The sequence below is a fragment of the Hirundo rustica genome, chromosome 1 (genome assembly GCF_015227805.2).
Source record: "Hirundo rustica isolate bHirRus1 chromosome 1, bHirRus1.pri.v3, whole genome shotgun sequence".
In the NCBI taxonomy this organism is placed as follows: Eukaryota; Metazoa; Chordata; class Aves; order Passeriformes; family Hirundinidae; genus Hirundo; species Hirundo rustica.
The window spans coordinates 67,365,375-67,386,182 of record NC_053450.1 but is presented as its reverse complement, the minus strand read 5'-3'; the positions used below and the strand labels follow the sequence as shown (position 1 = coordinate 67,386,182).

General features: G+C 38.0%; 1 protein-coding gene across 2 annotated transcripts in view; it reads right to left on the bottom strand.

Annotated features, from left to right (window-relative positions):
• Nucleotides 1-20,808, bottom strand: part of GALNT1 (polypeptide N-acetylgalactosaminyltransferase 1) — an 87,683-nt gene that overhangs the window by 24,613 nt on the left and 42,262 nt on the right. For both annotated transcript variants that reach the window (XM_040055224.2, XM_058419386.1), the window contains exon 4: nucleotides 13,699-13,873. In XM_040055224.2, the coding sequence (XP_039911158.1) occupies nucleotides 13,699-13,873 (175 nt within the window). The remainder of the gene's footprint in view (nucleotides 1-13,698; nucleotides 13,874-20,808) is intronic.

Here is a 20,808-nt window from a genome sequence, read left to right as displayed (position 1 = left end):
TCCCCCTGATAAGGGGTCTCAAGGTGGGCTGGAACAGGTCTTGTGCCAATGGGGTTACAGATACCTGATACTTCAGGGGAGGGGTACAGGTGTGGGATGAACCATTGGGGGTGAGACAGAACATTCCATTCGACCTCTGGACCTATCTGTAGGCAACCTTCAGATGGTCACATAACTGTTTTCCCAGACATCCGGTAGCAAGGACATCTCAAACATCAAAACTTGCTTTCAATTCTATCTCACTTACGGGTTTCACATTCTCAGAATCTAAACAGTCATATTTATAGGGCTTTCTGGCTTCATCCTCCCCAATAACTTACGTAAGATTTGATGTTATTAATCCTTTAAGAATCAAAATTAAAGAGATATATGCAGAACTCAAACAAAAGGAAAACACTGAGGTGGAAAAAGAAATATATTCAACAGAGCTCCATTCCAACAAAAAAGCTTTTATTAGATCCCAAATTGTTGAGTCACTTCACTGTACTGTAATCTGATCTAAATGCTACAAAAATACCTTAACAAGTATTCATGACTATCATCCTAACAGCAGCACTTGACTTGGTCCAAGGACTTGAGAAGCACAAAGTGCATATCCTCTACCTTAAATATACAGAAGCAATGCCTAAGGAACAGCCTGCCAATACAACAGGATCACGGTGTCAGCATCCAATTCCATGCCAAACAGTGACGCCAGGAATGTCAGCCAGAACTAGGATCCCAACATCAATATTTTATTTGCTGGATAACTCATTTAGCCAGAGCTCTTCTCAGAGCAGCTCTTGCAGCAAACCAGCATTTCAGCTCTGAGGTGGTGACAAAAGCACAGACATCTCAGAAAGGATCAGTAAGTCCAGGTGCAAATGAAGATATACCTGTAAGGGCTTCTGTGAAATCATTTCTGAGAATTGAAGCAGTTGGATCAGGCACTATCTGCCTTCAATATTATACCTACTTATTATACAACTATGCCAAATTTAATTATTCATCACACTGAACTGAACATTATAAAATCTTTATGGAAAGCTTCCATATACCCCTATGTTGTCCTGATTTATTTCACATGTTAAAAAAAAAAAAAAACAAACCCAAAACCAAACCAAACCAAACAAAAAACCCTAAAAAAACCCCTTGTGAAGCATGCCAACTGAAAAAGCTACTTCTTTGGCATCCCTTGAAAAATAAAATAGCTTTTCACAAAAACACTATGAATTTCAGATGAAAAATTCAATCATAAGCCAAATAATTTTATCCCCGTGTTTGCCACTTGTTCAGTGTACTTTGCTACTTTAAACTCAAAATGTTTTATTCCTTCCGCTGCACTGCTCCCTAGACCAGGAAATAAATCTCTGATTGTAGACTTTCAGCTGCAATAGTAAAACAAATCCACCAATTGCTTCTCTATTTTTTGGACGAATACTTGTAAAAAGTAGAGAGAAGACTGTTAGCAATTCTCAATGAGCAGTAACAATGTGCCATTCACCAGGAATATCATGCTGGGATAGCAACAGGATCTACTACTGTAGTATGAAATCTCTCATCTTCAGCCTTACCTTTCATCATGGTTTTACAGAAGATTTTATTTTACTGAGCTCAAATCAATTAACTGGTATAAACATCAGCCAGGTGATCAAGGACTACAGTGTTTATACAGTATTATACTGACTAAAGTATAAATATATCAAAACATTTGAGATCTGTCGTTGAGGGAGAACTTTTTAGCATTAACAGGAAGGCTTACAGGAATTTTTTGGGGATCCCCCTTCCCCACTGCAAGGCATTCCTCCTGCTCTGTCCTGCAGAAGGTAAATCTCCACCTTGCCATAATGAAACACATCTATTCTTACCCCCAGAGATCAGCCCTTCCTGGGGTAACAGCTTAGGAGTGACCCTACACTGGAATTGGTTGCTGGCTGGGTTTAACCCAGAACACTTGCTTACCAACACATAAAAGGCTGGTAAAAAACAACATAAAAAACATGTTACTGCCAGGCGTAACAGGGGTGGTTTCATAAGAAAACTGGCTTGGCATTTTTCAATGCTATTCTTAATAAAGAGTTTGGTATGAAATTATTTTGGAAAGATTTATTGATGCAGGCAAGATAAATGAAAGGGTTGAAAGTATGAGACCTGGTTTTTAAAAATCCTTTTACCTGCCCTTCTATATTCACATTTTAGCTGTATCTGTACAAATTCCTATGAATACATACAAATAAAACCTCCTATTTTTAACTTTGAAAACACTGGTAACTCCTTCCCCCCCCCCCCGAAATATATTGCTGCAGAACAAAAGACAAATAAAACAGAACGCTTGAGGCCCATGATTAGACATTAGCCTTCTAAGGAAACCTCATGTTTTATTCTATTAACAAACATTTAAATTAAGAATTCTTTTTGTCTTTCATTTGAAAACAAATTACCCCAGAAAGGAGTACTATAGAATTTAAAATAAAGCATTAGCTTCAACCAAGTTATGCAACATTAGAAGCAGAATAAAACCATGAGGGGTATGACACACAGGCTATGAATTAAGGACAATTTGAATTTTAATGAGCTTCTAATACATTATGTTCCTTTTGTTGGATCATGCCTCAAACAGTTTTAAAATTGAGTGCATAACATCAGGAAGGCATACCATCTCCAGTAATTTAATGAAGACTCCTAGCAGCAGCTGAGTGTCTACTCCTCATGGAATGCATCATCCATTCCTCAATCTACAGCATTCACTACGCAAACTCTCAGCTACTATGACTCCATATATTATTGAGATTGTGGAAACCCCCCAAAAACATCACCTATTTTACATAAAACCAGAGACTTCTGTCCTATTACCTAAAGACACAGAAAAAAAATAGGTCAGATTGTTAAAATACGATCAGAGTGATGAAAAAAGAAGGAGGGGATGTTTGGAGTGATTGCTTTTGTCTTCCCAGGTCCCTGTTACAGGTGATGGAACCTTGCTTTCCTGGAGATGGCCGAACACCTGCCTGCCCATGGGCAGTGGTGCATGAATTCCTTGTGTGTATGGCTTTTGCTTTCCTGATTAAACTGAATATCTCAACCTGTAAATTTTTTTCTCTTCTACCCTTCTGATTTTCTCCCCCAGCCCACTGTGGGGGCAGTGAGCAAATGGCTGCATGGGGCTTAGTTGCCAGCTGGGGTCGAACCACAACAGAAATAAAGTAGAAAATTACATAGGAAATGGAATTAAAATGATCAAATATTTTTAATGGCCCATGAAAATCATATGTGAGAAAAAAATAATTAAATTTAGCACCTTGGATTTTTAAAGCTGTTTTACAAACATGCCTATATAGGCATGACTCTACTCTGACCTTTGTAAGATGTTCACACTTATTCTTCACAGAACTTGATCTTTTTGCTATCTTGCATCATATATTCAGAATACTGAGTACTGCATTCTGGTCCGGGGCCTTTAACATAAGAACTTGTTGCAGCAAGTCCAGAGGAAAGCCACAAAGATGATCCAAGGGCTCCTCTCCTATGTAGACAGGCTGAGAGAGCTGGAGTTGCTCAGCCTGGAGAAGAGAAGGCTCTGGAGAGACTTTATAGCACCTTCAGGACCTAAAGGGGGTACAAGTGAACTGGAGAGGGATTTTTTAAAGAATCTGTAATGACATGACAAGAGAGAATGGCTTTGAACTGAAATAGGGTCAGTTTAGATGAGATAATAGGAATAAATCCTTTACTGTGAGGGTGATGAGAGACTGGAACAGGTCGTCCATGTTGTGGATGACCCTGAAAGTGTTCACAGCCAGGCTGGATGGGACTTTCAGCAATCCAGTCTAGAAGGAAGTGCCCCTGTCTACAGGGACAATGGGGTTGGAACTACATGATCTTTAAGGTTCCTTCCAAACCGAACCACACCATTCTATAATTCTGTCTATGGGAACAGTTTGGCCCAGTTCATTACAACTACATAGTTAGTCCACATCCTCCCAAGAACACAGGGCAGTGTAACAAGACTGAATACTTTATAACCTGAAATTAAGTTCAATGGACTAAAAGCAAAGAAAAAGGTAGACAGATCCTAGCATTTATCTACAACACTGCTAAAGAACAATGACAGCAAAATAAATACTTGTTGTTGTCCCCTACACCCTGTAGCCAGATTTCAAAGTTTTAAATCCATTACAAAAGCCTTTTAAATGAACAGCTAAAAGCTACTATGAGTTTTGCTTTGCTTGTCCATTATTGTGACTCTTTATGAAGGTGTAAGTTGAATCTCTCATAGAAGCTCTGCAGGTTTTACATGGGGAGATGTTCAGAAAAAAACCTGAGAGAATTTTATTCAATGGATTAAGTAGAACCACTTGAAAACTTCAAACACATCTGAAGAACCTCTGAATAAACAGCTTTCCGACATTCCCTTTCAGCCCAAAGTACAAATAGTCCACAGGAGACATTACAAAAATAACCAGAAGAGACAACAAGTAAGGCAATTATGTCCAAATAAAATTAAGCCATTAAATCTCAGAGTTTAATTGCTGCTTCAGCACAAACTTGCAGGCAAAGAAGACAATGTTTCATTGTGGACTTTCTACAACATCACAACCATACACACTCAATCCTTCTCCCCATCTGACAGAACTGGAAGCCTCTCCTCTCTCACACCAGCAAGGGAATAAGGGAACAAATGTACTTTGCCACTGCAAGGGAAGAAGAAATCTACCAGATGATCATACAAGATGCTTCAATTGAATTTATCAGAAGGTGATAAATTGATCTCAGTGTCCAACTCAGGGATAAAAAGCTACCCACTCTAGCCACAGTCAGGCATGAAGAAACTCCAGAAAGCTGGGATATCACCTGTGCTGTCCTTATGCTGCCTTTCTGAGTTTACTGTTGGGTCTCTGACAAATATTCCAAATATTACATTAGAAAAACCCTGCAACTGTGCAGCCATCTTATTACAGAATAGCACTTGGCATTTAATCAATATTATAAAATTGCATTCATGGATCAATTTACTTAGAAATTGTTCCTGAAACCCAAGATTGAGTGCTACATGTGTAATGTTGGCAAATCACGAAAGACATATATTTACAATGTTAGTAGTGATCTCTGCACACTCCTCAAAGGCATGCTAAATCATTTCTGAAAGTGAAAAACAAGGATTTACTATTTGAATAGCTCTTAAATACCTTTTCATAGGCCAAAAAATCATACCCCAAACAAAGCTACAAGCAAGGAAGAGGTCTTGTAGGAAATCAGTTATACACTATCATAATACTGTCCTAGGTTACATTGTAAGATGTGCCCAAAGTATGTATTCTATCACCATCTACATGAGATGTTGAAACTAGGTTGGGCAGTGTTTCCCGTGCCCCCTCCCTCCAGACTATCTTCTGTTAATGGCCCATCAATGCCCTGCTGCATGACTCATAGGTAACTCCCTCCAGGAGCTATCTCTGTTTAATGGGCAGTCAAGGACCCATTACAAGACTGATAAAATGATATCAGCCCATTGTGAGATGCTCCGCCCAGGGGGAGGAGCCAAGCATTCCCACCTGGATATAATCTGGGATTTGGGACAGCACAGGCAGCCTTACCCACTGGACTCCCAGAGGACAAGAGCTACCAGACCTTTCTACGGGAACACTGCTTCAACAAGACCACTTTATCTGGACTGCTACCACCACCACAGGGTATCAGGTTGTATTCCGACTCTGTTAGTGATCTTTTGTACTACTGCATTTGTTTTATTTAATTTTTTTCCCCCTTTCCTATTAAATTGGTTTTCTGACTTGGAGTCTCTCGTGTGTTTTGCTTTCAAGCCAGCACAAATACTTATGCAGTGAGATACAATGAGGAAAACCTCTTTCACTGAGGCAAAACATGAAATAAATTTTAGGTAATTTTCTAGAAAGATGAGGCCGTAATTATAGTCTGCATTAGAAATAATTGCTAAATTTATGAAGTACTAAAGGGCAGATTTCTACCCCTTCTGATGCTGTCAACATATTATTCTCCACAGAGGAGAAATGAGATAACAAGATACACATTGGAACTTTTTTTTAATATGGATTGTTCAAAACAAGGCCACTGATTACCTAATCATGAAAATTAACCGAGTCAGACACTACCTGAGCCATGATTTACTCTATTTGTTTCCTGTTTTATTCCCATATTCCACCAGCCTTTCAAATGAACAAGTCATGAGCAATAATTTACAATGGCTCAAAAACATTAACAGCAGTAAAACATGTATGCAATCCTTGTTTTCTAGCCCAGTGCACACAGCCCAGAGCACTCTGATAAAGGACAGAGATGGAACACAAGCAAAAGTGTCTCCTGTGCACTGAGCAGCTCAGTTGGGAAATCCCAGTGGAGCTCAGACCGGTGCTCGTACGTGCAGTATGATAACACAGTGCCAATGCATTTCTGAAAGCTGAACTAGCAACAGATTGGGGTAGGAAGGGAAGCTCGTTTAGTCATCTTACAAATTTAGTACAATCTTTTATCTTGCATACTACAAACAACAGTTATAAATAAAAACTGCAGTTATAAATAAACTGCATCTCAGGACTTAAATTTGACAATGACACATAGGAATAATCCAAGTCTTGCTGAAAATCAGGTTAGAGCTGAAGTATGGAGGAAATACTACACAGCACAGCCTCTGTAATAAATTTGTTTAATATTACTGATGCAGTACAAACAACGCACATTTCAGTATTAAAATATATTGAGAGTCTCTGGAAAGTAAGCATCAGTATCCTTTGACTTGAAAACACACATTTATTTTCCTTTGAGGTTAAATAAGTTAATTCCAGATCGATAAAAAAAAAAAGTCAGAAAATCTGGACTCCCCTCATGAAACCTCAGGTTTAATTACTGATATCTGATGAATATCAGTGCAGCGCTATAAAATGTCAGTATTGCATTGCTCACCTGTTCATATGCCTTAAGTTATAGCCTCTAATAAAGTTAATGTAACAGAGCGGAGGCACAGCTATGCCCAACAAAAAACCACCTCTCTACTTAAACCACAGGTGAAAATAAAGTTTTGAAATAAGACTCTGAGAGTCACCCCAAGGCTGCTGAGACTGACCTACATTTCCATCAAGGGAGAACGCCCTGTAGCAGGGTGTCAGAGAAAATGTCAAAACACTACATCAAGAACCAACAGGACTCAAGTCACATGGGGTTTTTTTTTGGTAAACGCTGACTTAGTCTTTCCTGGATCACAGAATACACTGAGTTGGAAGGGACGCACAAAGATCATCACGTATAAGCAGCGTCCCCATGATATTTAAGAGGGGCTGCTAAAGAATCTGCTTTTTACAAAAAATTTAAGAACACTCCAAGCTCCTAAAATGATGACAATGAAGCTGGATAAAGATCTGATTTTCATATAGAAGCAATGCAACTAAAAGGACTAAAAGCAAATCTTCTCAGAGATATGGAATCACTAGCTGTTGAAACAGCCAAACCACATTTCACTACTCAGACTTTGCATACAACCACAGCTTTGACTTGCAACTGACCAAAGAGAAAGCACTGCAGATAAGGTTGCAACAAAACTTCACACTACCCTGAACCTGCTTCTTCCAATCAAATCAGAACAATTCATTTTAGGAAGAGGCCTTCTTTTCTATAATTCATATCACAACTTCAATTAATTTTTCTGAACAAGAGTCCTGAATGCAGGCAAATCCCTTATCCTTATTTAAATATTTCAATGCAGCCTGCTCAATATCTGCCTTCAACAGTATTACATAATTTACCTGACATCAAGAGTATGAAATTTTCCTTTCTTCTGATCTCAAAGATTTGGATATAAGAAAGGTCGCATTATTTCATGAGTCAAGTAGAAATCTTCTTAAACCCTGAAAACAAAATCCAAAATGGTTCTTAAAACCATTGTGGTTACAAAATTCAAGCAGAACTTCACAAAAATAATAGCAGCTTCAATTGACTATTTTCCTTATCCTGAAAGTGATCACAGAAAAGCATCTCTTGACAGAAGCAAAACCAATTCTGTCTTCGGAGACTGAAATTGAACCTTAAGATCTCTAGACCAATTATTTTCCATACCTGACCTAACAATATGAATAAATTTCAGGATATGGCAGCTCATCCAAAATGGATGAGCACGAATAAGGAGATTGCAGCTAAGAAGGAGACTGCCAAGTGCTTGTGCACATACACATCTGGGTATATACATCTATCTATCTATCTATCTATCTGTGTGCATAGTGTAAACCCCCCCACGTCCCCAAAAAACCCCAGTTTACAGGAACTAAGCTGATTTTTAGTGTTATTTTTTTTTTTTCCCTCTAAGCTTTCTCTAGGTAAAAGGTTTATAGGGAATTTCTTTCAGCTAACTCACTAAGTCAATGTGAACAGGAACCATTCCAAGCATTGATTCTACAAGGGGCCAGTAAGAAGCTATAGGCACCACAAAAGCCAGATGAAAACACATTCCTGCTTGAAAGAACTGTAAAGTCTTTAATACCTCACATGCTTTCAGACTTCCATGATATTGCCGAAAGTTACATTGCTGGTGATGAGGTCAGCAGATTTTCTTTACAGATGCCGATTTCTATCTTGAGTCAAAAGCTCCTGAGTCTTCCACCACTTATGTTGACAACTTTGCTCTCTTTTTATTGTCTTCACATTACTACGACCTGAGCTAAATGAATACCCAAAGTTCACAAAGTATACCATAATTTATGGAGCTATTTAATAAATCCCTATGGCCTTACAGGGATTTTAATACTCAGGTTCTGTAAGAAAACTTTTCTCCCCACCATATTCCACATAATCCAGTGTGACTGTGGGCTGCTGCCAAAAGCAATAAACCCACCTTTCACCATTACAGTTTTGTCCCATCTCCTTCTTCCCACCAGATCTGGTAGTCATATGGCTGCTGTGCGTGTTGCTTCAGTCTGCTGAATCAACAGACTATACTTTTTTTTCCACTTTTTGGTGTCCATCCAGTCAGTGAAGATCAAGGCCACACAATCATCAAATTAGTATCAACAGAAGTGATGAAAAAAACTTATTTCATCTGCAGTCCACATTTATGCTGAATTATATGAAGTATAAAAGTACCCCTTACCTGCTCTCATTAATTAACTAAGTAGAGAGCACTCTTTCACAAGCCTCATATTGAAGCAAATACCTTGAGTGCTGTCTTTAAAAAAACCCCCATGAAATATCACATTAAGTTTCAAGAGCATGCTCGTGCATGTGTGCCCTTGTTTATTTTATTACAAATAGTTCTACTCAAGCTATTTTCCTCACATTGAGATTGTGTTAATTTTATAGATGCGTTATATTTTGATTCAACTACAGTATCTTAAAGTATAGAGCAAATAAATTTGCTTTGAGAAGTTAAAAATCCAAATTCCAGTGTATTCTCACACGCATATTTCATACTTAAAATCAACATTACATTTTTAAAGCACAGATATGAAAAGCAGATTGTGGTAACCGAAAAACATTATATTGTATCATCTAATTAACAGTGCCTAAACCTAAATTCTGTTCTTTCTAACCAAAGATATGACAGAATCAGTTAGAATCACTATTTTACTAGATTTACTCAGAAAGAAGACCAGCATAATTGCCATAAACACCAAAATATACATAAGTTATAAGAATGGCTTTTAACCTAGAAAACTGTCTACTTCCTCCTAGTTGTGGAAATAAGTTTGGCAGCAGGAACTAAGCAGGGTAGTTTGATCCAGAAAAAAATTCCTCAATAATAACAATCTGACAACATTAATGTTAAACATGAAGATCTCAGAGATATGCATCTTTCTTTTTTCCATGAAGTGGCTGAAGTTGTAATTTGCATTAATTTAAACACAGCTGACTCAAAGTATGTAGGGTCAGCTGGCTAAAAACTCTGATTACACCTTAGCATGACTGATAGCAGTCAAAATGCCAGCACACCTACCTTCCTGAGTACAGACAGTCTGAGAAAATGATAGTCAAAAGACCCCAGACTCTATGCAGAACTAAGGTATAATAAGATGCCTGATACCCTTAAATCTGGCAAAATTATACCAACTGGAAAAAAAGGAAAAGGAAGATCTTTTATGCCAGATTGTATAGAACCTGGAGCCTTGGAGAAAGGGCTGCTGAGGGATCAGCATGGACACCCCTGCTTGCTGCAGGTCTACCTGGGGGAGCCCATCACCTTTCCAAGAAATATCAACCTGCAAAATGACACCCTGCTAGCACTGCATCACAAGCTCCAGTGGGTACCAGAGCCTACATGAACACAATCATTCTGTCTCAGCTATGCCTTCAGTGTTTGAAGACTTGATTGCTTGTGTCTGAAAAGAAAGTGTTTTAAGCAGCTCTTTTCAAGTGAAAAAACCTCAGAATTTGGTTTAAACTCTCACAACAGGGAACAATTGTCTACTTAAAAGCTTTATATATTCCACGAATTGTTATCTAATGAGTTCAGGCTGGAAAGCTCAGCCTTAGAACACAATACTCATTCTTCATTTAGCAAAGCAGTTTCTGAAGTCACCTCCAACGGCACTGAGAGCCAAACCAAGTCATGCAACATGTGCAAATTTTATGCTTTCAACCTCCCTACTTTCCAGCCTGAACACCAATCTAAGGCACACAGGCACAGCTAAACATGTACTTTACTCACTGGCGCCTATTTTATTCATTGCCTCCCTCATCTTCAGCAAAATCAAGGCAAGACTCTAGTGTTCCCGATCATCCATCTTTTACTCTTTGCTGTCATGTCAAGCCCACAACTGCACATTTTCCTGGCAACTGTGAATCAACTCCCACTTTGATGATTGATTCACAGGCTAGAATAAGACATGCTTGCAAGAATAATTAAATTAACAACTTAAAACCAATCTGGTATGCACAGCTGCTTCTTCTTCCCCTGCAACAGCTTTGCTCCAGAGGTTGTAGCCTTGTCCATTATATTAGTTTGTTACACTAACATGTTCCAGTTCAGATTCAGAGAAGTATCCAGGCTAAAAAAAATTCTTCTGGTTTAGCTTTTTCTGTTGAGCAAATCAACTCAGCTGGGAAAAAGAGAAGTAGAGCAAAGTTCCCCATTACAGACACGAAGTGACCAGCAATTCAGGCACATGTCAATGGTTTTACAGGTGTCTTTGTGCATTTACAATTTTGTGCCAAATAATAAAAATAGATATAAATCTGTGAATACAACTGGGGCACACTCTGCAGAAGAGAGTTTCCAGCTTCTGTGGACATCTTGTACTGAGGAGTTCCCTTAGCTGGACATGTGCCTAGAAGTTATTAAAGAAGCTCATATTTTCATCCTTCTAGTAAGGGAACAAAAGTTTCTTGGCCAAAACAGAAACAGGACACCCAGAGTGGATCATCTGCAGAGAATAACCTATGAGCATGCCAGGACTAACACACTTGCACAGGTGATAGGGGTTTGGCAGAACTAGAACTTATTTGAAGGATAAAGCAGCCTACTTCAAAAACTGCTCTCCAGCCGACATGTCATGCCATTCCCATTAAATACGTGTGGCAAATTGGTCCTGGCACTCTTAATTCCACCAACTTTCCAATGATTAACCACTAGGCAAAACCTCTGCAGGCTTCTGTACTTCAGAAAAATTGACATGCTGGAGAATTAGAGGACTTGAAATAATCACTTCTTCCGGCCACACCACATTAAAGGAAGCAACCCACAAAACTTGTGAAGAAAATAATTACATGGTTGAACAGCTAAGCATGCCTTTGAACATATCCTGCTTTTTCAAAACCTTGATTGAAAATGCTACTGGCAGCTGTGCTGTAGGCACATAAATGTGGTAAGGAATGATTAAAAATTACCCATTCTCCTTCTCCACAAACTATTTCCATATTACCAGGGACACAGATAGAACAAGTTACAACAGAAATAATTCCACTAACGCAGCACAGAGTGTTTCTAACTTTGGAGTATTTTGACTAATCAGATAAATAGGTTTATCAGACATATACACGACACCAGAGTATATTTATAGTGTTCACAATTCTAAAAAGGGTTACAGTGTTCTGGAAGAGTAGTACTGATCTGCACATACAGATTAATATACCCTTGCATTGTAAACAGAGTATTGTTCTCAAATTTGCCAGAGAAATGCTAACATACTCCATGACTTCTTAATTAGCATGACCTTATAAAGCACACAGTAAAAAGATGACAAATGGAAGAGATTTTTGGGAAGCGCTTTTCTCTCAAAAACTACTAAAAACGCATACACACATAAATGTTAAAATTTTGGCAGGAATTTACAAGGACAGAAAAATCCAGCTCTGTCCAGAGACTATACCTAAAATTTTATACCAAGATTCCACTTTCACACACAGAGTATAGTGAGATTATTGTAACCAGAAAAAAATGAAAAGAGAAGCAAATGCAACATTACAAAACTTATAGCACATGTCTCACTGTGAAACACAATAACTGCAGAGCAAAGTCAAATGGGCAACACAGAAATTTCTATTTAGCTAAACTGGATTTTGAAATTGCAGTTTCAATTGTGTGCAAGCTTGAGTGATGCCTAGGTAGTAATTTTTTAATCGTTTGTAACAATTTCTTTTTCCATTTTTGTCTAATTCAAGTCTAGACCCCACAAAGGTTACGACTTAGTCAACTTTTTAGATCCTCAAATGTATGTTTTTATATCTGAAAATCGATTAAAAGCCTACATTACTTCAACCTTGTGAAATCATATTTTGAAAAATATGCTTCCATTATTAAGAACACCAGCAATGCATCAAGAACACCAGCACTACCAGGAACTCGCAGAATCGCTTTCATCACTACAGATGAAGGCACCTACAAACCAGTTCTTTGTCACTCATTAAAAATGAAAAGCATCAAAAGCTTAATCTCACTCTGCTAATATTGTCTTCTGAGGTAGAAGATGAAAACAAATTCATCCAGAAGCATCCTTGTGTGTAAAGCAGCAAAGCAGAGCTTCCAAAGAAATGGGCTTGCTATAGCGTATATTTCTTTCGAGAGAACGTAGATAATCAGGAAAAATTTGTTTCATAAGTTTTATTCAATCTGAATGTCCCTTTCATAAAGAAGAGGGGCTGAGGTGGGGGGAGCCATCAGCTATCCTGTCAGAGTAGTCCCAGGAGAGTAAAGCGATCTTGTTTTTTGTTGAAACAAGTGACTACAATTTCCTTTTTAATTACTTACAACTCAAATAGCTCTGAAAGGATCAATATTCTAGAGGCAAGATCAAAAACAAACCAGATGGATATTAGAAAACATTATAATGCAATCTAAATGAGGCTTTGCACATTTCATTAGGTAAGAAAATTTTTGAAGTATTTCTCTCATCACGCAATCTCTTTTATTTTATATAATGCAGAATTTTAGTCTGCCTCATTACAAGCAGTGCATGAATTTTTCAAACAAGTGATTTTTTCCTGAAATGCCAATGCTTAAGTTAACTTTCCTTCAACCAAATTAATTTCTATTCCCTGAACAGGCTTCATACTTGTAATCAGATTCAAAGTTAAATAACACTGAAGAAAACTGGTTTCTGCTGGTCCATCTCATTTTACAAATAAGTATCACACACAGGAAATTCTCCAGCTGTTTGCTTGACTTGAACAGTAACATCTTAGAGACTGGTACTGTTGTTTTGGATTGGTCTTTGCACATTCCTCATTTAAAGAGAGTACATTTTTAATACAACATGAAGTACTTACCCTTCTAACCTGACATCAGGTAAAGATCTGTTGAGTGCAATCATTTCACTTGCCATTAAATTAAATTGGTTTATTTTAAACATTTCTTTCATTTTCTCTTGCTCTTCTTTTGGAATGACCACAGGCTTCCCCATCTCTCCAGGTCCTTCATGTGGCTTTTGTATGGGTTCTGGAACTTAGAAAAAACAAAATGTGACAAACTCCTTTTAAGCCTGTTTTTGTTTGCTTATACATTAATTTACACTGTAGGAGTGCTCACATTTAGAACAGTCCTAAAGCCACCAGTTTTGAAAGTGAAAACCAATCTTTACATATGGGAGTTCAACAGAAATAGTCAAGTGCTTTTCTGACACACCACAATTTCATGTAAAAAAACAATAAGGATTTATTTCTATCCATCATTACATCATAATTGACTTTATAAAGTTCCTGTAAAGGAAAATTCAACTATTCCAGGAACGCCTGCATGTGCAGGAAAAGTCTGGGATATAAATGAAGGGAGACCTCATTGCAGTTACAGCTTCCTCATGAGGGGAAGAGGAGGAGCATCTCTGTATCTCCTTTCTGTGGTGATCAGTGACAGGACCCAAGGGAATGCCTGAAGTTGTGTCAGGGGAGGTTTAGGTTGGATATTAGGAAAAGGTTCTTCACCCAGAAAGTGGTTGGGCACTGGAACAGCTCCTCAGGGGAGTGGTCACAGCACCAGCCTGAGAGAGCTCAAGAAGTGTTTGAACACTACTCTCAGGCACATGGTGTGACTCTTGGGGTGTCCTTTGCAGGGCCAGGAGTTGGACTCAATGATCCTGATGGGAACCTTCCAACTCAGCTTACTCCGTGATTCTGTGATAAATGATGTTCCAGAACAGCAAAGGTCCAATTAAAATAAAATGTAGCTTTACATTTATTTCCCCATTTTTATTTTGACAGAATGACATTGGTAGCAACAGTTTAGAAACAATATCTCCTGTTTGTACTGATTTTATTTTTATGCAACAAAATTACATTTTGAAGTTTAACATTAGTACTCAAAACAGTAACACTACACATCTTTAACCCAATGAATCTTAAACATCACTTATCTGATCAAACTGAAGAGGAAGAATGGGAGAAAAGGAATTCAGACTCTTGAATTATTTAGGGTTTTAAACCAATTATGTAAAAACAAAAACAAAAACAAAACAAAACAAAAAACCAAATTGTTTTTAACAAGTTGCACTTCTCTTTACAAGTATCATTCACTTCTCTCCCAAACTGAAACACTCAAATACTGAATTTGAGGTATACTACTGCTTTACAAATACAGCAAAAGTTTTAATTTTTAAAAAATAGCAATTAAAGATAGAAACAGAGAAACAGAATGCATTTTAAAATAAAGACACCATATCCCCAAGAAAGAAGCCTAGCTTCAAATTATCTTTAATTCACATCTAGGATAGCACAGTGTAATTAAACCTTAGACAGAGAGCAAACAGCCACGTAAAGAACAAAAAGAAAAATTAAAAGAAAAGGCCTGAGCCTTCCATCCTTGCTGAAACACTAATACTTAAACATACATTACTAATAAATGAGTCTTTTTGCTGGTCTGCATTTAGTGTTAACTGGTAACAAGTACAACATGCTCCTAGAGAAGCCTTCATTTTCAAGTACCTGAAGCCATTGCACTAGTTGCAGTAACGCAGGAGCATTTAGTAGAGAAAATCCTCCCGTCACCAGGGTGCTTCCTTTTTACCAAACTCTCCTTGATTGCCAGTTGAGCTATAAAACCCTAGAGGCTGCCAGCCATCCACTGAAAATCGATGGAGTGTGTTCGAGCAAACCCTGAACAGTTGGGCCGAGGCGCTCGTTTCAGCCACGGGCTAAGCTGAGCAAGCACGTTTGCTTTGCATCTTCATCTCTTCAGAAGTTATGGTTGGAACCTGCACCAAAACTTGCTGACTTGCAAGTACAGAACCATTTCAACTAGAATTTGTGCCTTCTGGGGGGTAATTAACTTCAAATTATGGCATACAATAAAGTAATTATTTGGGCTTAGTTTTATACATTCAGCTTGGTATGATTATGTGGGCTATCACAACAATTTTTCTTAAGTGTATAGCAATGATGCATACGTTCACTTAGAAAATGATTAAGCAATGGGTATTCCACATACCCAAAACAACTGAAAAAAACCCTATCAGAATATAGTTGTATGCAGCATGTTTTTGAGAGATCTGAAGAGTGAATGTCTTAGCCTACCAAATTATCTATTTCAAAGAAAAAAAAAAATTTCCTGTTTCATTTACACTTCAATTTTTTCTTAACTTTCACTAAACCAGTTAAACTGAAGAGCTAAATCAGCCAAAAGTTTATCTCCCACACTTGCAGATCTTCCTGTTAAAATGAGAGTTTAGCACATCAATGACTTGGACACTGGTGAACAAACTCAACAAATTAATCAGTTGAGTTTTTAAATTTCATTAATAAATACATACCGCTTGATTACACATTTTGCATCAGTACCCCATTCTCCTCGCAGAAAAATCCAGCAACAAACTAGATCTAGATATTATGTGCAACTCACTAAATGCAGACAGTCAAGCTGGGGTGCAGACAAGGCAATGACTTTCCAAGAAAAGTTAAACATCTTCTCTCAAGTTTCTGAGAACCATCTTCTCTTGGGTTTTTTTAATGGTTATCTGTTTTCCCACAAAAGCACAGTTTTTACATAAACACAAACCAACAACGTTCTCCCCAAATGACTAATAAAAGCGTTGTTAATTCAAACCACAGTGTTCTTTTGTCAGTTAAATTAAAAAAAAAAAAAAAAAATCCTTTAAAGGACTATATGTACTGATGGCAGTCTTCTAACAAACAGAAATTTAATTTATAGCTACCAGTTTCAGAACTAAATGAATGGCTGAATCACCACCTGATTAAATAAGAAATCTACTAATGTATTACCAGATATTTCTTATTTGTACCAGTAAACCATTAGTTTCAAAGAAGTATGATCTCTTCCAGATCTTAATTAAAAAATCAGGAACTCTTTATGTCTGTGGACTACAAATCTCTTTTTACCAGGCAACATGCCTGATGAAAACCAGATACTTCAATATTTAAGACCACCTAAAGCCAGGAAAAAAGTGTGGATTCTTCTGGTGAGATGTCTTTAGAACCCACATTAACTGACCAGTGCAAAGTCCAGTCATCTTTGGAGGCATCACCATAATTACAAGAAAGCTGTTCGGACAGGTAAAAGTTCAGAGCAGTTCTGCCTCGTACATATATCTCAGCCTTAACAGAACAAGATTGATTTATGATAAATTATTCACATTTTCAATAATTAAATCTTGAAATTGCTCAGTTTTCTTCTTAGGATTTTTTCATTCTGATGAGATTATTCAGAACCAAGACACAATTTAGAGATTCCATCTTTACCAGAGCTCAAAATTCAGAATGCAAGGTCTTGATGGGCAATTGACAAAAATGGCTGGTCCTAGTTTAACTTTGTCATTGCTCCAGGAAAAGAGTGTAAATCGCAAGGAGCTGAGATTACATGACCCTTGCAATTCACCAGTCCTAATTCTGAGAGATTCCCCAGCACCCAGGGCTTCTAACCATTACACACGAGGAACGCACCACGAGGTAGAAAAGAAAAAGGGAAAGAGGATGAATCAGGAAGTTTAGTTAGAAACAAGTGCCAAAGCTGGAAGGGTTTTTTTTGCAATCAGACCTTTAAGAAGCCTATAACTGGGGGTACAGAATGACTCATTTAATCTTCATTGAAGTCAAGACCTCAGAGATGACACACAGGGTTCTTTGAGAAGTAAGACAGAGCTACACAAAAAACCCCTTTATTACTTTATTAGTAAAACCACGGTACTACCTAGGCATATTTTGTTTACAAGAATGGTCCCTAATGGTACTGTTAGAGAACAGCTTGAACCCTCTCTTTAACTCTGAAACTTGTTTACATTTATTAAATAAGCTCTATTCCAGGCTGTGAAATCTAACTTGTAATGCCAATCCCCATATGAAAACAATAATGCTCAAGTAACTATCCTATGAATTTTAGATTTGCAAAAAAATACTGCATAACATTGACGATGCTTACTAAGGCTAAGTGATTTTCTTTCCAATTCATAGCAACATTTAAAATTACAGCAACAGCCTTCCATAGACGACAATTAATTACTCTCTGTGAATTTTACTGAGTAATCATCAGGAATTACAATAAGGCAACCACCACCCAGAAGATGTGGCAACAGGAAGAACACGTGTGGCATTTTGGACAAGGGCTGTGCACCATCCACATCAGAGTAGATGAGGCAACCTCAGAGCTGAGCACTGGGAGAGAGCTTCCCCCAGTTTTCTCCCAGCCCCTCTGGGGTGGCCAGGGCAGGGAGAAGAACGAACAGCAGTATCAGTCAGCACAAGCACAGGCTCCCTCGCAGCTCATGGATTGCTGGAAACAACACTCTTGGGTGTTCTGATTCCAGCTCCCCAGTTTACCTCATGAAGCTACTGCAGATGTCTTCTGCCATGGTGCAGGGGGTGGGCAAAAGCTTAGGTCCACAGCCAAATCATCCCACACAACTACAGTCACTAGATTCCAACTATCCCTCCCTCTGGTATAATCCTAGTTACTCAGTCTTGTACTCACCAAACCCCACGCCAGGCCCCCTTTATCCCAATGCATGTCCACCTCAGCTGTCTTCCCACCAGGCCAGTGGCCTGTCCCTTTCTACCTCACCTTCTGTCCTCTCAACTCCACACTTGTGTCATTTCAACTCCCAGCCCTCAATCTCTGTCACAGCAGACACCAAGGCTTTTATCTCACTCATCTTACAGTCCCCTATAACCACTTACACTGAGTTTTCCACAGTTGCACATTCCTTTACTATTCCTTATTTTGAACAACTTTAAAAGTATTACAGCAGTATAACTAAAATCCAATATTAGACACATAATCTGAAGTTCCTCATTTAAGGTGGTGGTATCTTATGCCATCAATACCAAGGAGAAAGATTTTTCCCAAAGGCAATTTTGGCTATGGCTCTTGCCTGATTCCATAAAAAGAAAATCCTTCCATTTTCAGTATTAAAGACCTATGGAAAATATCCTAATTTTATGAAAGCCCAAACTGTCCAAAGTTGTCCTCAAAGTCCTTTGCTCCTGCTGAAATAGCTCAAGACTGATTTTTCCAACTAGACAAGCACAACCTAAAATGAACATAAACTCTTCAGAAAAACTTACTCCTGAGTAAGTTCATTAAGTGCCATGGAATTCTTCCATGAATTGCAAAGAGAAGCTATATACCAGAATGACATGGACAACAGGCTATTAAATTCAGAACACCAGCATAATTTATGCTGAATCAAGAAAACTAATTCAATTATGGAAATTAAAAGCAGAGGAAAAAGTGAAGTGAAAAAGCAGATTTTGATAAAAGCTTCACAGACAAAATAGCCTCAATGTTATCTGAGAAGACTCCAGGCACTCTGAGCAGGAGTAAATCCACTACAGATTCCAAGTCAGTAAACGACTGGAACAAGTAAATATCTATGACCAAGCACGCAGTTTGGTTAAAAGGAAATGTCACAGGGTCAGCAAAGGTTTCTAGCAGACCTACTCCTGCGTGTACCTTACTACAAATCAGCTTTTTAAAAACAAAACACCAAGAAAATGTACAAAACTATACACAAGGCTTTGTTTGGGCAGTTTTTTTTTCATTTGTTTGCCAGCCAACTATAAGATATTAAAAATATACCAAGAATTTTAACACACACAGGTTTGGGTAAAGGTCAGAATGAAGACTCTACTCAATTAAGTAAAATTAGTGTTGCATAGGGAAAGTCATAATACTAATCTGTCAAAACTGAAGACTTTCCCTCACCTGAAGGTTGCCCCAATGACTTCACGTGTAAAGTCACCTAAAATTTCAACATTATCAATACATCACACTAAGTTGATAAATATTGACTTCGCCTGCTGTTTGCTGGCATAAGTTATCTGCTTTATGGGAAGCCAAAAAGTTGATCTATTCCTAAAAAACAACATATCAGTCATTGTCTTATCATATAAGAATTTCCAAATCTCTGGGGAAAAAAAATAAAGACTGAGTTCCTGTAGCAGACATGCTTTCTACATGAGCCTGCTTATTTTTCTTGCCACTTTCCGCTAAGTGAAAAAGAAACTCAGAAAATGCAATGCAAGCAATGGAAAATTTAAGTTAGTTCTGCAAAATTCGGGTGGATTAGAACACCTTTAAATGTTCACATGCAGTCGTGAAAAACAGCAGTCCAAAGGTGCTGAGGACAGAAATTCTACATTCTACACAGTGCTCTCTGTGGGGATTTATTGGCTTGTTTTCATCACAGGGAAAGAAAACAAGTAAACCAAATCTGACATTTCCTAAATATCTCCCCAGTGTTATTCTGTAATAGAGCAACATTATTCTTAAAATACTTCTGAAATTTTCCTAGGAAGGTCAAGGTTCATACCAGATTCAACAGGTGAAAAGGGTTTTTGTGATGGAAAGCTATAACCCTGACTGCAATTAACTGATTGGACTTAACAATTAGCATCACTGAATAGGTTTCCAATATCAACAGTGAAAAACAGACAGAGCCTTTTCAGTAAGAGAGACACCAAACTACAAAATTAGATGTTTCACAAGTAAACTGGAGGCAGCAGCTGCCTGCAGTTCTAAATGCCTATGCCGAGACACTGCACAGATGAGAAATCTCCCTGCATCAATCCTTTCTCCCATGTGAACAACTATGCTGGCTTCCTAAAAATAAAGTTGGCAACATCAATAGTAGTGCTGTCAAAAAACCCCCAAACAACCCCACACTCAGCTCATCTAATTGGTACTCAGAAAACTAAGATGGTGATAACAAAACTGAAAGCTTATCTTAAAACCTTTAGTACTGAATAATACAGTTCTCACTTAAAAGTTATGCACATAAGAATGCGCTCATATTTGTCACTTTTACGTCCTAGTTCATTTTATTATCATAAACCTTTTCATTACAGTATTTACTGTGCCTCATTGCTATAGTCTTTGTCCAAATTTTGGGTTAGATGGGTTGTGGGGCAGGGGGTGTTTTTCAATTTGGTTGGTTGAAA